General features: G+C 35.8%; 1 protein-coding gene across 1 annotated transcript in view; it reads left to right on the forward strand.

Moving 5' to 3' along the window:
- The window catches only part of PTGES3 (prostaglandin E synthase 3), a 32,045-nt gene extending 13,762 nt beyond the window's left edge, over positions 1–18,283 (forward strand). The window contains exons 2-8 of the mRNA XM_074226353.1: positions 3,228–3,341; positions 3,443–3,512; positions 4,076–4,174; positions 4,375–4,464; positions 5,650–5,712; positions 6,515–6,539; positions 7,131–18,283. Coding sequence (XP_074082454.1) covers positions 3,228–3,341; positions 3,443–3,512; positions 4,076–4,174; positions 4,375–4,464; positions 5,650–5,712; positions 6,515–6,539; positions 7,131–7,150 — 481 coding nt within the window. The 3' untranslated portion in view covers positions 7,151–18,283. The remainder of the gene's footprint in view (positions 1–3,227; positions 3,342–3,442; positions 3,513–4,075; positions 4,175–4,374; positions 4,465–5,649; positions 5,713–6,514; positions 6,540–7,130) is intronic.
- Positions 18,284–18,956: the final 673 nt, after the last annotated feature.

The following is an 18,956-nucleotide window of genomic DNA, read 5'->3' on the forward strand; positions in this document are numbered from 1 at the left end:
TGATAGTTCTTTGTATCCTGTTTCCAACTCTACTCTGTCAAGTCACTAATTTTAATCAAAATAAAACAGGTTAAAATAAGAAAATATAGTATACAATTAATGCAGATCTAAGTTATCCAAACTAGCGGTTGATGCCAAAAAATAAGAAAGAACAAAAACATAAAAAAAAATATTAACACAGTAGCCATAGTTTAAATGTTTTAGATCATAGTCACAACAATGAATGGCCTAAAAGTCTTTCAACCACTTCAGCCAGGAAACAGTTGATCTTTTTCCCAGGCAGAGAAAGTTTAATTTTACAATTTTCCCCCTCATCTCTCTTCCCTCCCCCCCATCCCCCACAGAAGGCATTCTGTCAGTCTTTACATTGTTTCCATGGTATAAATTGATCTCTAAGTTGGATGTGGTGAGAGAGAAATCATATCAATGGTTTCTAATTTTTGTTCAAATTCCGTGATTCTTTCTCTGGGTACAGATGGTATTCTCCATTGCAGTTACCCCCAAATTGTGCCTTATTGTTGCACTGATGGAATGTGCAAGTCCATCAAGGTTGATCATCACCCCCATGTTGCTGTTAGGGTGTACAGTGTTCTTCTGGTTCTGCTCATCTTGCCTCAGTATCAATTCATGCAAATCCTTAACCAAAGTGAACATTGGTTTGAAATATAAATTTTTTTAATAAAATCTTTGGAAAGATTGAAAGATAATGAGCAGTATTATTACTACATAAATCAATAGGAAACAAAGGAAAGAGAAGCAAATTTAGCAAGAACTGACCAAACTAGAGCAACATAATTGGAAAACTAACATATGAAAAAAATGGGAAAAGATCTGTGAAGTGTTTTTGAGTTCCAAATTCTTTCTCTATCCACCCCAAACAGATCAATATAGGTCACACAAACATTTTACATTATCGTCATGTTGTGGAAAAAAACATGACACATATCCTCATACATATCCCCAAAAAAGAGAGAAAATGCAAGAAAAATAAGGTTGGAAAAAATACACTTCAGTCAGATGCTGTAAGTTCTTTGTCTGAGGATGGGTGACATTTTCATCATAAGTCCTTCAGAGTTGTCTTGGATCATTGTATTGCCAAGAAGAGCTGAGTCATTCTCAACTTCTCACCTTAAAATATTACCTTTACTTTGTACATAGTACTTGACACTTTGCATCTGCTTATATAAGTTTCCAGTTTTTTGGATTTTTTTTTCTGAGAATGTCCTATTCATCATTTCTTGTAGCACAGTAGTATTCCATCCTAATCACAGTTTGTTCAGCCTTTCCCCAATGGATAGGCATCCCCTTAGTTTCCAATTCTTTGTCATCAGAAAAGATCTGCTATCAATTTTTTCCTTTTTTGTTTTTACTTCTTTAGAAGATAGACATAGTGGTTCAGACCAATCAAAGGGTATAAGTATTTGATTTGGAAGAACAAAATATATTTTAAAAGACTTCCAACAATTTTTATTATGTAGATATAAAAATCCTAAGAATCTTTGTAAGGTATAGCAAGAGATAACTTTGTCCTGTCAAGATAGGTTTTTTTAAAGGGGGGGTTGTCCATAGCCATGGTCAATGGCAGAGCCCAAAGGGAAAGTAGAATCGCTTTACCTTACAGATATTTTTTTGGAGATGGCATTTCACTACTGCATTAAGATTCTAAATATTGCAGAACATCCCAAATGGAATCTGTACTCAAAAAGTTCAGACTAAAGATACAACCAAGAAAATCAAGTTTTAGAAAAATGCATATTGTTCAGTGTCTGATACACAGCTGACCATATAACCCCAAAGCTCCATCATATACTTTGATAGATGTACCAGTGAGTTGAACCCAAAATTGAATAGAAAAGTAAGCTGGATTGCCTTTAAGAAATTGAGTAATGCTTGTGATGACCTCAACTTCTTTGATCTTTACATTTACAAATGATTCTCAGGTCATATTAAATATTAATATTTCCCCTACTGGATTATACTTTGAGTGAGGTCAGTGATAATGTCTAGTTAATCCATAGATTCTCTTGATGAAATGATTCAAAAACCTTATAAAATGTGACCCCCATATCCAATCTTTTTTACTAAACTGTTTTGTGCTATTTCTAAGAATGGAAGATTAACAAGGGAACATTTTTTTATAAATAGGAAACTACTAAAATTGAAATATGCAATGTTTAAGCAACTTTGATCTAAAGTTGTTTTATCATTTTAGGAATAGAAATAGCATCCATTTAGAAGACTAAAGACTGAATGGGGGTGAAATATATGCAACTCTTTTCTAGTTATAATCAAACTTTTTTCTTCTTGTAGAGGTCAGGGATCATATCTTTCAGTTCTTTAAATTCTTTTAGCGCACCTAGTACTAGCCATATTCTCTCATAATGTTTTTGTGTCCCAAAAGTTGTTAAATTGTGTATAACTTAACTCTGTGATACCACCCCTAGGTCTTTACTTCCAAAGAAATCAGAGGAAAAGCCACCTACATGCACTAAAATATTTATAGTAGTTCTTTTTGTAGTGACTCTCAGAAAAAGGAAAGGTGCCTGTCTATTGGGTAATAGATAAATTATGGTAGCTGAATGTGATGGAATACTGTTGTACTATAAGAAATAATGAAGGGTGGGGCAGTGGATAGAGCACCAGCCTTGGAGTCAGTACCTGAGTTCAAATCTGACCTCAGGCACTTGATAATTACCTAGCCATGTGGCCTTGGGCAAGCCACTTAACCCTATTGCCTTGAAAAATCTAAAAATGATGATGATGAAGGGGATGATTTCAGAGAAACCTGGAAAGAGGGGTATTAAGTGTTAAAAAGTAAAATGAGGAGAGCACTATTTTACAATAACAACAGTATTAAAAGCAACTTTGAAAGACTTAAACTAAAGATTAACACTGACTAACCACAATTTGAGGGAATTCATGCTACAAATCTTTATAAATGATGGACTTAGTGCAGATCATTTTTTTTTCCTCATTTTTTGACATGGCCAATGCAGAACTTTTTTGTTTGGCACAGCTTGGTTGGAAAGGTTAAATATTTCATTCAGTTTTCATCTTAGAAGTTTGTGACATTGTATTGGCGGTCTTTCTTGGTTATAAGAATGATCTAAAATTTTACATATTTAATGCAATAGAAGATAATTTTTCTTAAACTTTGGGGGTTCCATAACTTCGTCGCAAAGATAAAGTTTATTGTAGCTTAATTACTCTAAATTTTCCCTTTCTAGGCAGCCTGCTTCCGCAAAGTGGTACGATCGAAAGGACTATGTCTTTATTGAATTTTGTGTTGAAGACAGTAAAGATGTTAATGTAAATTTTGAAAAGTCCAAACTTACTTTCAGGTAAATTGCTATACTCTATAATGTAGCAAAAATTATTCCATCTTAGGTCTTTTGAAAAAAAATTTCACCAATATAAACAAACTTTCATTCTTTCTCTACAGTTGTCTTGGAGGAAGTGATAATTTTAAACATTTAAATGAAATTGACCTTTTTCAGTATATTGATCCAAATGTAAGTATGTTGTCTACTTCATTTTCAAAATGAAATGTATGTCACGAAATAGCTGTTAGTTATTCTCCACTATTGTAATCATTTCCATCCATTAAGTTTTTCTCCGTCTCTCTTCTGGACTCTGCAATTGTAGAAGCTTTCCGGCTGTAGAGCATATTCTATGTGTGCTCCATTAGAACTTTACTTGAAGCAGTACTCTCAAAGCTCAATCTTATCACAGGAACATTATAGTTCATTTTTAATTTGAGATTTTTCTCCTAAAAGGAAAGGCAGGTACTTCTTGCAGGCATCCTCACTCTGTACATATCTTGTCTGTGGAAGGAAAAAAATGAAACTAAATTGAACTAGTGACCTAAAAGCACTTTATGTGATTTGATTTGAGTGAAACTTATAACTCTGATATTGTTCATCTTTCTCTCTGGAGAGAACCTAGGAAAAGAAAAACAACAAAGCTTGTAGAAGGGGGGGAGTGTCACAACGTCTGAAATAGCATTATGTAATTCTGTATTCCTTTTAGACCCATTCCTACAAACATAAAATAGAAGTGGTTCTTTATCTTTTAGGACTCCAAGCATAAAAGAACAGACAGATCAATCTTATGTTGTTTACGGAAAGGAGAATCTGGACAGTCATGGCCAAGGTTAACAAAAGAAAGGGCAAAGGTAGGTCTTGATTACCATATTATATATATGAACAATCTGCATTACGTGGTAACAGTATTAATAATCTTGTGTTCGTGAAATTTTTATGAGCATATAGCATGGCTATAATTTCACTTTTCACATCCAAAAATATGCATGCTTTAGGAATTCTAATAATCAAATGATTTTAATCAGAGGTTAATTGTGTGTTTATTCCACAGCTTAATTGGCTTAGTGTGGACTTCAATAATTGGAAAGATTGGGAAGATGATTCTGATGAAGACATGTCCAATTTTGATCGCTTCTCTGAGGTAAAAATTTCTTTTTACCAGACTTGTTTTAATCTTATATCTTGAGTGTGTGTCTAGTTTGTTTCAACTGACTTAATGGAAATCCTTGGATTGAAGCTGCATGTTTTCAGAATCAACCCATAGTAAATAGTCTTGAAATCCCCCTTGTAAAAAAAAAAACAAGAGCGTAGTGATTACCATTTAATCTTGTAGATATAAGCATTCCCTGAGTTTGAGAAGGTTAAATGTCATGATGGTTATTCTTATCATAATGATAGTGTTAGAGTTTGGGGATCAGGAACGCTTTTACAATTCATCTCAAAAGAATAAGAGAATTGTGGGGGTGACTCAGTGGATAAAGCACCAGCCCTGGAGTCAGGAGTACCTGGGTTCAAATCCAGCCTCAGACACTTAGTAACTACCTAGCCGTGCGGCCTTGGGCAAGCCACTTAACCCCATTTGCCCTTGTAAAAAAAAACCTAAAAAAAAGAATAAGCGAATTGTGAAAGTTGATTAACTGCACTCTGATCATTTATTTTTCTCTCTTGATATTTTTTTCTGCAAGAGGAGCTGGATTGATGTTGACCAGTATCTGTGATTGATGATCCATACTGCTATTAATAAAATTCATTAGTTTCACTGTTTTTCTTATAAAAATAAATAATAATTAATTTTTTAAAATCATCTACATATCTCCAAATGCTCCCCTCTCAAATTAACCTTTAGCAAAACTTAACCATATTTAAGGTTTGTAATTTCTCAGAGGAAATTGTGAGACTATAGTGTAGTTATCTTCAAATATTGGGGAAAGAACTTGTTTTATGCTGTTCCAGAATCAGATCTACAAAAGAATAATCTCCTTTGAGTAATGAATTATCTATCATTAAAGATTTGTGTGACCATTTGGAAAAGGTGTGATAAAAGGAATCACCATTTTACCTAAGAAATTAGACTAGCACTCAAGGATTGCTTTCAATCCTAAATCCTTTAAGATTTAAGGGGGCAAAATGAAATGAAACTATATTTAGGATCACACTGTTGGCAAAGCATTTATACAAACATGCAGTATTTGATAACTTGTCAGTGATTTACTACAAAGACAAAATGTGACTGATGTAACTTAAAAAATTAATAGATAATGAATTTATTTAAAGGATTCTTTTTAATTATTATTTAATGAGTTAAATGTTAATATTCTTCAAATAGATGATGAACAACATGGGAGGTGATGAAGATGTAGATTTACCAGAAGTAGATGGAGCAGATGATGTAAGTAGTTTTAAATTGAACTCTAATTTGACCTGGTAACTTCTGTATCCCGGGTAAATTCTGGCTCTGCCACTCTAACTTTGTGACCATGAGAAAATCACTTAATTCTCCTTCAGGCTCATTTTATCTATAAATTGGGAAATAGTTGTAACTATCTACATTGAGAAAAGCATTTTATAAATTAAGTCATCATATAAATATGAGTTTAATAACTAGATCTTTGACACCCATGAAAAGAGAGTCACAAAACTGTTGGCAAATAACTCCAACAATGTCCTGTTGATTTTTTTTATATTACATTTTCTAATTTTGTACTAACTCATATACTGAAGAAATGTCAGGGTGAAATGGAATAGAAAAGGTCAATCAACCGTTATCATTATGGGGTATGAAAAATGCCCTTAATTATACATGATTCCTTAATTTAAAAAATGAAACTAAGGGTGACCTTACCCACAGTAGTCCAGTTTGTAAGTGACAAAATAAAGTCTAGGACTTGTTGGCTTCTAACTCAAATGCCATTCTACAAGCCTCTCTTGGACAAGAGAATCAAGTTGGGAAGCACCAGCAGTTTCCAAAATTAAGCCTAGGAGGCTTAGCTGCATATACTCATTCCAGGATGTGGGCAAGATGGTCACTTCCCTGTAACAATGTAAAATATCTTTATCAACTTTATCCTCAAGTATTTTTGTCTTAACTTGTCAGGTGCTGATACTTGTGATATCCAGGTGTTTTTTTTTTTTAATTAAACAATTTGAATGTTCAAATATATAACTTTGTTTTCTTTCACTTTTTTTTTTAGGATTCACCAGACAGTGATGATGAAAGTAAGCTTAAGTATTTTAAGCCCTGATCTTTAAATTCAGACTCTTTCCACTTACACAAACTTTTTTGTTACTTCTTCCAATTGCCCAGATTCCTTATCATTCCTGAGGTTATTCAGGAAGTAATCCATTTAATATCATTAAGCATAGCTGGAAAAGATTTGACCAGTTCTTTCTTGTGTCATAAAGTCTTGAGGCATTAAACTATATTAATTTGTTTATTGCTTTAGATCAGATTAAATAAACTAGGAGAAAATCTCATTTAATATTAAGCAGAGCTGGGAGAAGTTTTTACCAGTCCTTTGTTGTGTCATAAAGTCTTGAGGCATTAAGCCATATTAGGTTTAGTGCTTTAGATCAGATTAAATAAACTATTAATAGTTGAGGAGAAAATCTCCTAAATTCTTAGGAGACAATAATTTGAATACTTGTGTAATGCCCAACTTAAGTAGCCAAAGCATAAGTCTCAATGATTCTTGGAGCAACACAGACAAGCTGGCTAAAAAGGTGGACCAGAGTGGATCTCTTTTCTATGCTTATGGACAGTAAATGTTAGACAGTTTACATTATTCTTTCCACTAACTTTTCTTTCAGAGATGCCAGATCTGGAGTAAAGAAGAATGTGTCGTCTTCAGGGTTTTGGGAAAGAAAGATAACTTCATTGCAAAATTTTCATAATTGAGATAATTCCTGCGTTGGTAGTTCTAAAGGCAGATACTGTGTTTGCCTCCTTTAATCCATTTTCAATCTGTTTTAAAAAGGCTTCACTAAGGGTTGATGTGTACTATGTATGGGTCAGTTTTAAGTCAGCTGAGGCAATAACTTTATGCATGAACATTTTCCCAGACTTCCAAAAATCAATTGAGGTATAGGCAATGGACACAGTCATTGCAGTTAAAAAAAAAAGTCTCTTTACTGCTTTATAACACTGACATGATAAGAAAACTTAGCTTATTTTAAGGCATTTTAAAATCACTTCCCCCTGATTCAACAGGGTGGACCTAAAGAGAATCTTGAAATGTTCAGATTTTAGTACACAGAATCAAACTGCTGAAGCAAATTTAATTGGGCTGACAACTTAAACTGACAACATTGCTATACCTCCCGGAGTGTCTTCAGGATTGTTCCACTAATGTTTTATTTAAAAAAAAATTTATTCACTTCACATTGTTGTATTTAAATGATCACTAGTTAGTGTTCCAAATGTATCTTAGCTAAAACTAGTGAAGCCCTAATTTAAGTGGTTATGAAGCCTGTACATTTGGTATTGTTTGACCCTTAAGCTTTTACATCTCTTAGTATGGAGGAGGAAGAACAGCTATACATTGTTGCTTGTCAATCTGTACATTTAGACCAAATTTGTATTTGCACTGTCAGTATGGAAAACGAGTGACAAAATGTTTAATACACTATTGGATTTTTTTTTTTGCTTTTTTTTGGACTCGGCTTATAACAAGGCTGAAGAAACTTCAATTTGTGTTCAGAACAGTGGGGATTTTTTTTTATTGTCTGCATTCTTTCTAATAAACAGTTGAAGACTTCTTGGCTGTCCTTTTAAGTGTCTGGTTTACTGTAATTTCATGTATTCTTACTATTTACTGGAATGGAATTTTTATTTTTACTCGAGGAAGAATATAGTAGAACTATTTCCTCTTAAGTGAAGGAGGCTTGTTGTAATGTTCCCAAGAAAACCTTTTAAAAAGTGGATCTGTAATAGAATTTGTAGATACACTTTACAACAGTTGAAAAAGAAAGTGTTGTGATTTGACTGAAATAAAACTAAATGTGTTGTCCTCCTCTAAATCTTTGAGCTTCTGCATTTGAGCAGTTTTTGTATCCCTCAGCTTCTGCACCTTTGTCATACCATTGGAATGCATCCTATTTCACCCTTCACTTTGGTGTGTGTATTCAGTGTTTTCAAAAGGGTTCTCTATAAAACACTGGATCTAGAAAGGGAAAACTTTGAGGAAAGCCTTGGCCTTCTATTGCCATCTTTAGTTCAGAAATATTTTGACAGATTTTTTGGTTTGGTTGGTTTTCTTTTTTTTTTTTTCTTTTGAATATTGGGTGGAAATGTGTTCCTTCAGAGTCAAAAATGATTTAAATGACTGGTCTTTGATTTAGTTATTCTCTGACATGAAATGAACTTCAGCATTCTTTGAAAGAAAGTTTTGAAGTTTAACCCCCCTTTGACTTTTTAATTGGGATTTTTGTCTTGAAGAATTCATTGAGATCTTAATTTTTGACATCTAGTCTGGAGAGTATTATTCATTCCTATTTGGAGATAAGAGTAAAACTTGTCCGTTTTTCTCTGTGTATTCACCATGTCCCAGTTTCCTCATAAAAGCAAGATAAAATGGAAAGGATTTGAAGTCAGCAGACACCACGGTTTTATTCCTACCTCTGACACTTAAAAACTGAGTGATTTGCCCTCTCTGAGTCTGCTTCCTCTTGTGAAAAATGGAGCAAAATAATACTCTTGATACTACCTCATACTACTTCACAAGTTGTAAGGGAAGTGCTTTACAGTGTTATAGAACAATAGAATGAAATATTTTATCATTTATTCCATGCACTATAGAGCATTCATTACAAAATTCCACAACTCTTCATTGCTCAGTCTAGTGTGATACTGTCTATTCGGTGTCTGATACCTGTGTCATGAACTCCCTTTGAGAAAGTTTTAGAGCATTCATTGTATAGTATTGAAGGAAGCTGAAAGTGCCTGGCACATAAACGCTTAATAAACATTTGTTGATTTAATACATGTCTGTTGATTGAGAGGTAAATTCCCAAGCCAGTTTTCATGAGTCAGGTGATTTTAGGATATTCCAAATGGGTTTTTCTTGCACTCCAGAGTTTGGTTGTTTTGGGTTTTGGGGGATTACTTTTGACTATTACCTTCACCAAATCTGTCTTTAAGTCTTGAATTTAACAGAAATTAGAAAAAGAAAGTTTTGCCTGTGTTAAGTGTCTGAGGTCAGATTTGAACCAGGTACTCCTGGCTCCAGGTCCAGTGCTTTATCCACTACACCAGCTAGCCACGCCCTTTGTGAGACTTCTTAAGAATAGTATGAGAGAGGTGGCTAGGTGGTGCAGTGGATAGAACACGGGCTCTGGATTCAGGAGTACCTGAGTTCAAATCCCGCCTCAGACACTTAGTAATCACCTAGCTGTGTGGCCTTGGGCAAGCCACTTAACCCCATTACCTTGAAAAATTAAAAATATTTATTATGAGAGGGGCAGCTTGCCTTGCAAAAAAAAATCCCTATAAAACCAAAATAGTTTGAGATACCTATACAACTCGAGTAGGATTTTTTTAAAATAGAGTTGCATAGGTGACCTCAGAAGTATTTATTGATAAAGGCTCAAATTGTGTGATATTAAGAATTTTCACAGTCATATCAGTAGGAATCCCTTAGTTTTCCTAGAGGCACTGCAGGCACAATGAAAAAAAGCATTTTAGATTAGTACCCAAGTACAAATCCTACCTATGTGAACTTTGGCAAGTCATAAAGGCTCAACCTTTAGTTTCCTTGTCCATAAAATTATGGGGTTTCACTAAATGATCCTTTTTTCTGGGTCAATTTATATGAACCTAGAAACCTTGTTTTATATATGCAAATGCTCCATTTTTTTTTATCCCTAAAAGGGAACTGCAGTCTTTTCAAGAGCAAATCCTTAGCATTTCTGTAATGGCTTGTTGTACATAATTAACACTTAATTTTACAGCAAGATCACTGAAAGCTGGATTGCTCAAAAGATAGAGCGTCTGACTAGAATCCAGAAGAACTAATGGAATTCAAATTTGACCTTAGATACTTAATAGTTAGGTGACTCCAGGCAAGTGCCAAATCTATTTCTGTGAGTCTGCCTTAGACCAGACTGATTACTTGTTTGATGGGTAAGGTATACAAAGGATCCTACCTCAAAGCAAAGAAAGCATTGGGCAAAATATTATGGACTACTTTTTTCCCCCATTTGGTGAAGACCAAACAAGCAGGCAAATTGTATAATACTTTGGCTTTCCTTCAAGTGGAGTATGACAACCAAACTCTGTTACCTGGATGGTTGAATGCTTAATGGATTGTGTGTGGTGCTATAGAATTCATGGTCTTAGCTATTTAGAAGACAAGAAGACAGGAATTATGATTTATGTTGAGGAAACTCTTACAATCATCACCTCAGTTCCTTATATCTCTTTCCAGCTAGTGCCATATGCCTTCATAGCCACACTTCAGATGCTAAACTTGAAATTAAAAAGCAGTGTAGCAGTATTCATTTTGGACAAAGTAGTGCAGGTCAAAGGTACTACCTTAGTCTGAGCCTCAAAACAGAACAATATAAAAATTTAATTAACCTTAAAAGACTTCTCCATACAAGCACCTGGAATCCTTAATTTTGATCTCTGCCAGTATATAAGCAATACTGGGTGACCTTTGGATTAGCCTGCCCTTGAATCCAGACTGCTCAGTCCTGTAGGAAAAACCTTGAAATGAGCTGATTTCATTCACTTAAATTTCTGTTGTGTAACCAGTGAGGGTGCTGCTGTAACTGCTGCTCTGCTGGCCTTGTCTTTATTGCTGATTGACTGCCTTCTCTTTCCTCTGCCCAATCCATTCTTTCACTCTACTGCCCACCTTTATTAATAAAGTTCAAACTTCATGGTATTCAAGATCCTCTCCAATCTGTCATGTTAAATTTTCATCCTTAATTTACTAGTTTACTCACATAATCCTGAGCTTTCTTGCACTTCACAAAGGCAGTAGAACTTTTGTTCTGCAACAAAATGGGGAAAAAGTTTTTTACCAGAAACTGGAGATCTATTTACAACTAGCTATTGCTTTTAAATAGACAAGTTATATAATTATTTCCTTCAAATTAATAATATCAATATGTGTTCCTTCTCTGGATGTAAAGTATAGGATCTTTGTAGTTACTTCGGGCATTTATAATAGAATGTCTTAGTTGCTTAAAGTTCTTAATACTGTATATACTATGTTCTTGGTTCTGCTCATTTTGCTCTTTATTTCATGCAAGTCTTTACATGGCATTTTAAAGTCAGAGTTAATCTTTTTTTCTCCTGGAAAACTATTGTGGGTGAAGAAGCAGGGCAGCTGGATAGTTTAAATGATTCCAATCTTGTTGGCAACATCTAAAGCACCATAGTCTTGAGCAAGTCTGACAGACTTTTTATCAAACCAGATCACTGTGTTCATCTTCACCACATTGATGTCATACAGCTACTTTACAGCCTGATTGATTTGGTGCTTGTTGGCCTTGACATCTACGAATGAAGACTAGGGTGTTATTATCCTCAATCTTTTTCATAGCAGACTCAGAGGTCAAGGGGAACTTAATGATGGCATAGTGATTAAGCTTGTTTCTCTAAGGGGCACTTTTCCCAAGGTATTTGGGAAACCTTCAAAATAGTGTCTTGGGTCTCTGGAAGGTGGGGGAGGTTCGGATCTTATCTTTGTGGCTATGGACACCCTTCAACACTGCCTTCTTGGCCTTCAAGGCCTTGGACTTGGCTTCTGTCTTGAGGGCACAACCACTTCCTTCTTCACCTTCAGTGCCATCTTCTCATCATTTCTTATAGCAGAATAATATTCTATCACAAACACCACAATTTGTTTAGCCATTCCTTAAAAAGTTTCTCAAATTTCCAGTTTTTTGCCACCACAGAGAAAAGTTTTTGTTAGAAAGTTTTGTTGTACATAATGAACACTAATTTTAAGGCAAGATCACTGAAGGCTGGGTTGCTCAAAAGATGGAGCCTCTGGACTAGAATCCAGAAGAACTAATGGGAGTTCAAATTTGACTTTAGATACTTAATAGTTGGGTGACTCCAGGCAAGTCATTTAACCTCCATTTGTCTCCGATTGTTCATCTGTAACTCAGGCTTGTGAGTAAATTGAGATGATACCTGGGAGTACCCACCACATAGTAAGCTCTATATAAATGTTAGCTATTATTAATAGCTTCTTTCTGACATTTTAGAGTCTTTAATATAGTGCCTTTTTAAGTGTCATCGTTTCCTTGGGGTTGTAGGCTATCGAAGCCTTTGGACCCTTATCAGAATCGTTTTTAAATGCATAAAATGAAATGTCTTAAGTTACATAGGAAACTTGAAATAGTTAAAATATTTGGGAAAACGAGTGCAGTTGCTCTGCATCCTAAGGTCCTCTGATGTAGTTTTGATTGTTTTTGCATATAGATAGATAGGGACGTTGGAACTGCAGAAAAATCCAAGAAGTTATTAATAAATGTGAACCCAAACCAGTACTGATCAGTACTTAAGTTTAACCAGCTCCCTTTTTCTTACCTGAGCCCAACCCTCAGGCATTAGGATTGCCCTGTTCTCCAGTGGAATGTTCATAATGGTGCTGTAAATCTATCCCCACCACCACCACCTCTAACCCAGATTGGTTATTTGTGTTGGTGTGTAAGATAAGTTACTCATTTATATTCATATTTAGGACCAACTGAAGCAGTGTCTAGCACTCTGCATATGTATTGTAGGCACTCAGTACATACTTGGCAAATAATTACTCTTACAAAGTAAGTACATCAGACAATCTTAAAGATTTATCTTGAGTATTTTGAAAATGAAATGGTGTTTTTTTTGGGTGCCTAGAAATTTGAGGGAAAAAGTTATGGGAGAACTCTGGGTGGTTAAACTTTCAAGGCAAATTGCTTATTGTGCAATTTGAAATCAGCAGAAATCAGCTTTAATCTGGGTTCAAGTCTTTCAGACATAATGGCTCTGTGGACCTGAGCAAAGTATTTTTGAAACTGACTCTTAAAAGCATGAAAAAAATGACAGCTCCTGCCTCGAAGAAGTTTATTGTCTACTAGTACAATTTATACTAAGAAATATAATGCAAGATAGTACTTGATAGGGATCATGGAAAGATCTGGAGAACACACTGGGAAAATTGGAGGAGGGAAAGAATGCTACAGGGAAGATTAAAAGTGGGGGGGGTACTCCATTTCAGCCATGGGGTATACAGAGGCAGGTTGAATTTGGGGTAGAACAAATTAATAATCATTGGGCTGGAAGAGCATTGAAGAGCATGAGAGGAAAGGTGAAATAAGACGAAGATTGAGACAAAACCTACATAGGAACACAAGCAGATGAAGGTGACAAGCTCTAGCAGTTAAAAGGTTTTCATGCTGGAGGAGGTGCTTAAACTGAAAAAAATCAATGGTTTTATGGAGACAGGAGAGGGAGGGCATAACTGACAAAAATCACAAAAACCAGGGTCAGATGAAACATTCTAACAAGTAGAATGGTAAGAGTGTCAAAGATGGTGTGGAAAATAGGTAATGTATGATAAGCCCAGATTGGGCCAAGTCGCAACAAACATTCAATGCCAAGGAGAGTTTATATAGACCCTATAGGGAAAGGGGCAGTGACATAAGACCTGCATTTTAAGAAAATCACTTTGGCAGAGGCTTAGAAGTAGGCATTGGAGGCAGGGTGGGGAAATAAGGAGACTTGCAATAGGGAGAGGGTGATAAGGGCCAGGGCTAGTACTATATGAGTGGAGAGAAAGGTGTGTGTAAGAGATGAGATAGAAATGGCTACCGAATAGATGTGTTAGGAAGAGAATGAGTTGAGAATTTTAATATTGAAAGGCAGGGTGACTGGATGAATGGTGGTGCCCTTTATAATAATTGGGAGCACTGAGAGCTTGCTCAGACCTTAAAGATACTAAGACCTATTGCCAGTCTTCCTGACTATTGTTTTGCCACTGACCTTCAATGACTGGTACAACTAACCCTTACTAAAGACATCACCCTATGACATCATTGGTCCTCTTCAAGAACAAAGGACAAACAAAAGCAGAAATTCAGAATGGATATGGTTTGGAGGAAAATGCATCTTTATAGACATGTAGATTTTAAGATGGCTGTAGATTATCAAAGTAATGTCCAATGGGCAGTTGGAGCTTAGAAGGGGGTCCATCTGAGAGTCATCTGCACAGAGATAACTGATCCCATGAACGCTTAGGAAATCAAGTAAAAGAATAAAGAGAAATGGGCCAGGACTTTAGGGCATATACACCCGGATAGTTGATAAAATATGACTGATGCTCCCTAAATCAGTCAACAAACATGAATTATTAGCTTTGTGTTAGGTTCTAGATGCCAAGTTCTGGGAATGCAAATAGAGGTAAAAATCAGTCTCTGCTCCTAAGGAGCTCATAGTCTAAAAAGATTCCAAAGGACTAGTCAGTCAATAGAAACTGAAGTCAATTTCACAAAACCCTGGAGAAAAGAGAATATCCAATTTAACATTTAACTGAAACTCTTCATTCTAAATTACCAGTGATCTAATTGCCAAATACAATGAACTTTTTTTTTCAAATCTCATTTTTCTAGACCTCTCCTACAGCCTTTGACTGTTGATTTCCCTCTTTTCCTTTGTACTCTTTTCTATCCAGTTTTTTTGGGTGCCTACTACCTGTGTGACCACTTCTCAATTTTCCTTTGTTGATCCTCATCTGGATCATACCCACTAATCTTGGGTATGCCACTAGACTTAATTTGGGTACCTCTCCCTGTATTCTTCTTCACTCACTTATCTCTTCAGCTCCCAGGATTCAATTATCTCTATGCCTCTGATTTTACTTGATTAGTTACATCTGACTCTCCATGATTCATTTGGTGTTCTCTTGGCAAAGATATTAGAATGGTTTGCCATTTCCCTCTCCAGCTCATTTTACAGATGAGGAACTGAGGCAAACAGGGTTGCACAGTTAGTAAATCTATTTATCTGTCCCTAAGCTCTCACATCTTGAATTGCCTTTCAAACATCTCAAACTAGAACTGAACTTATTCTTTCCCCATAAACTCTTGCCCCCTTCCAAACTTCCCTATAACTATCAAGGGCACCTCCATCCTCCCATACCTCCAGCTCAAAACCTAGATGTCATCCTAACAATCTTTCACTTCCATTTCCAACCAGTTGCCAATGTCTCCCCATCTGCAACATCTCCATTGTGTTAGAGGAGTATGCCCCATCTCTCCTCTGATACTTCCACCAACCTGGTGAAGTCTCTCACATGGACTATGCCTGCTTCAAGTTTCTCTCCACTCCAAACCATCCCCAATTCAGCCAACACTCATTTTCCTAAAGCAAAAGTACAATATACCTTTTTTTTTTTTGGCAAGGCAGATGGGGTTAAGTGGCTTGCCCAAGGCCACACAGGTAATTATTTAGTGTTTGACTCCAGGGCTGGTGCTCTATCCACTGTGGCATCTAGCCACCCCAAAAGTACAATATACCTAAAGCAATAAGTCACCCCTATACTCAGTAAACTGTGACTTCCTATCCTATCCAAGATGAAATACAAAATCCTGTTTGGCTTCAAAACCCTTTATAACCTACTCTCCCCCTCACCTTTACAATCTTTTATCATCCACAGTCACCATATGCTGATCCAGTGTCTCTGACCACTCAGTTCCAAAAACTAGACAGTTGTCTTTCAATTCTGAGCATCTTCTCTGGTGGTCTCCCATGGCTAGAGTACCCTCCCTCTTCAGCTCCTCCTGGTTTTCCTGGATTCCTTTAAGTTCCAGCTAAAATCTCACCTTCTACTAGAAGCCTTTACCATTCCTTTTCTGTTTTGGGGGTTTTGTGTTTTTTTTTTTTTTAGGTTTTTGCAAGGTAAACGGGGTTAAGTGGCTTGTCCAAGGCCATACAGCTAAGTAATTATTAAGTGTCTGAGACCGGATTTGAACCCAGGTACTCCTGACTCCAAGACCAGTGCTTTATCCACTGTGCCACCTAGCCGCCCCCTACCATTCCTTTTCATTCTGATGTCTTCCCTCTCATGTCCTTTTTATCCTGTATATAGTTTGTACATATGTGATTGCTTATTGTCTCCCTCATTCAATTAGAAATTGTAGCCTCCTCAAGGGCAGGGGCTATCTTTTGCCTTTCTTTATATTCCTAGTTCTTGGCATATATGATGATGAGGATATTTGTCTTTTGTTCAAGAAAAGAGATGTTGCACAGGAATTGGATTTGAGTGAGGGGATGCTGTGCTAACTCACCAACTTCACTTTCTCTTCTAGAACCATCTGGGTCTAGTGGCCAGACTGGAGATGGCCCTAGATTGGAGGCAATCAAAGTTAAGTGACTTGCCCAAGGTCATACAGCTAGTGTCTGAAATTGGATTTGAACCCAGGGTATCCTGACTTCAGGGCCAACACACTACCTATTATTGTGCCTTCTAACTATTAACAAAAAAAAAGGTATCAAATTGCTGCAGAGAGGTGGAGGAAGTTATGCTCTTAGAAAGAATGTGAATTTGACAATTGATAGATTATTAGTAATTTTGGATAGTTTCAGCAGAATGTTATCTGAGCAGAAGCCAGACTCCAAAAGATAATGGAGAAAGTGAGAAGAGAGAAAATTTAAGAAACAAGTGGAAAACTCTATATTCTATGCAAAAGAGTTTTATTTTATATGTAATAGAGAACCAACTAAATAATTTTAAACAATCAAATGTTTGAGATTTAGTAGTTTAGTAACATTGTTTTTGGAAGTTTTGAGAGATTGTGAGACACTATAGGCAGTTACTTAGGCCAAATGTGATGATGGCTTATTCTAGCATACCTAGTGGGAAGGGGAGGAGAAGGAAGTTAGGAACTGTTCAGGGGAAAAGAATATGAGCTCAGTTTCACAAATGTTGAATTTGAAGCCCTGGGGACATCAGACAATGGGTATAGTGTTGGGGGGAGGAAGGAAGGAAGGAAATAATGGCAAAAAGAAAACAGAAGCAGGACAGCTTTGAAAGTTTCATATTAAAAAATAAAACACTTTAAAGAATAGACTTAAAGTTTCTCATTTCTTCTTCTATTCTTGTAAATGAAAATACAACTATATTTGGTCTTTATTAAATCCAAGAGTTAGGGGGCAGCTAGGTAGCACAGTGGATAGAGAACCGGCCCTGGAGTCAGTAGGACCTCAGTTCAAATGTGGCCTCAGACACTTAATAATTCCCTAGCTGTGTGACCTTGGGCAAGTCACTTAACCCCATTGCCTTAAATAAATAAAAAAAATTTAAGTTACAGTTCTTTGGCAGTTGTTCTCAGAAGTCAAAAGAGGTTGATAAGATCACCAAAGGAAAGCTTCAATAGAGAGAAGCTTGCTAAGCTTTGGTGAACATTCATGCCTCAGGAGAAATAGGAATCAGCTAAAGGGTAGCCTAAAAGGATAATCTCAAAGGTTGGAGAATCTGAAGAGAATACTGTCATGGAAGTGAAGGGAAGAAAGAATATATTGGAGAAGGGGATCAAAGATATGAAATGCCAGGGCAGCTAGGTGGCACAGTAGATAGAGCACCCTCCCTGGAGTCAGGAATACCTGAGTTCAAATCCAACCTGAGACACTTAATAATTGCCTAGCTGTGTGGTCTTGGGCAAGCCACTTAACCTTATTTGCCTTGCAAAAATCTAAAAAAAAAAAAAAAGAGAGAGATATGAAATGCCAAATAAGAGTCAAGGAAGATGAAGGTGAAGGAAAAAACCAATTAGCAATTAGCTCATTGATGATTTTTTAAGGAAAAATTCTATAGGACAGGAAGCCCAATTGAAGGGGGGAAGAGAATGAATTATGAATCATTTTAAAAAATCAATTATATAAAATTGAGAACTTTTGCAAAAATTCAACCAGAGTAAGAGAAATTGTCATGTGGGGGAGGGGGGAATATTTTTAAATAAGACAATTTTTAGCATTCATTTTCATAAGATTTTGTGTTCCAAATTTTTCTCTCCCCTCCTCTCTCCTAATAATAGGAACTATTATTTAATTTAACAACTTCATTAATTAATTTAATAACTGATAAGCAGTTTGGTATAGGTTATATATGCATAATCATATAAAACATTTCCATATTAATCACTGTTGTAAAAGAAGAAACAAAAGGGAAAAAAACATGAAAAAAAATTAAGTGAAAATAGTATGTTTCAATCTGCATTGAGCATTCATCAGTTCCTTGGATGTGGACAAAATTTTCCATCATGCATCCTTTGTAATTGTTGAGAAGAGCTAAGTCATTCATAGTTGATCATCACACCATGTGGCTATTACTATGTAAAATGTTTTCCTGTTTCTTTTTATTTCATTTTGCATCAGTTCATACAAATCTTTCCAGGTTTTTCTGAAATATGCAGGCTCATCATTTTTATTTTTTTAGTCTCTTGATTTTATTTCATTCTTTTCAATTACATGCAAAGGGAATTTTCAATATTCATCCCTTTACAAGTTTATGAATTCCTTATTTTTCTATCACCCCCCTTCTCTCTCATTACTTTTTATTGCATAATTATATTCATATACCACAACTTATTAGTCATCCCCATTTGATGGGCATCCCCTCAATTTTTCCTTTTTTGGCTACC

This window comes from Macrotis lagotis, chromosome 2, assembly GCF_037893015.1.
Source record: "Macrotis lagotis isolate mMagLag1 chromosome 2, bilby.v1.9.chrom.fasta, whole genome shotgun sequence".
Classification (NCBI taxonomy): Eukaryota; Metazoa; Chordata; class Mammalia; order Peramelemorphia; family Peramelidae; genus Macrotis; species Macrotis lagotis.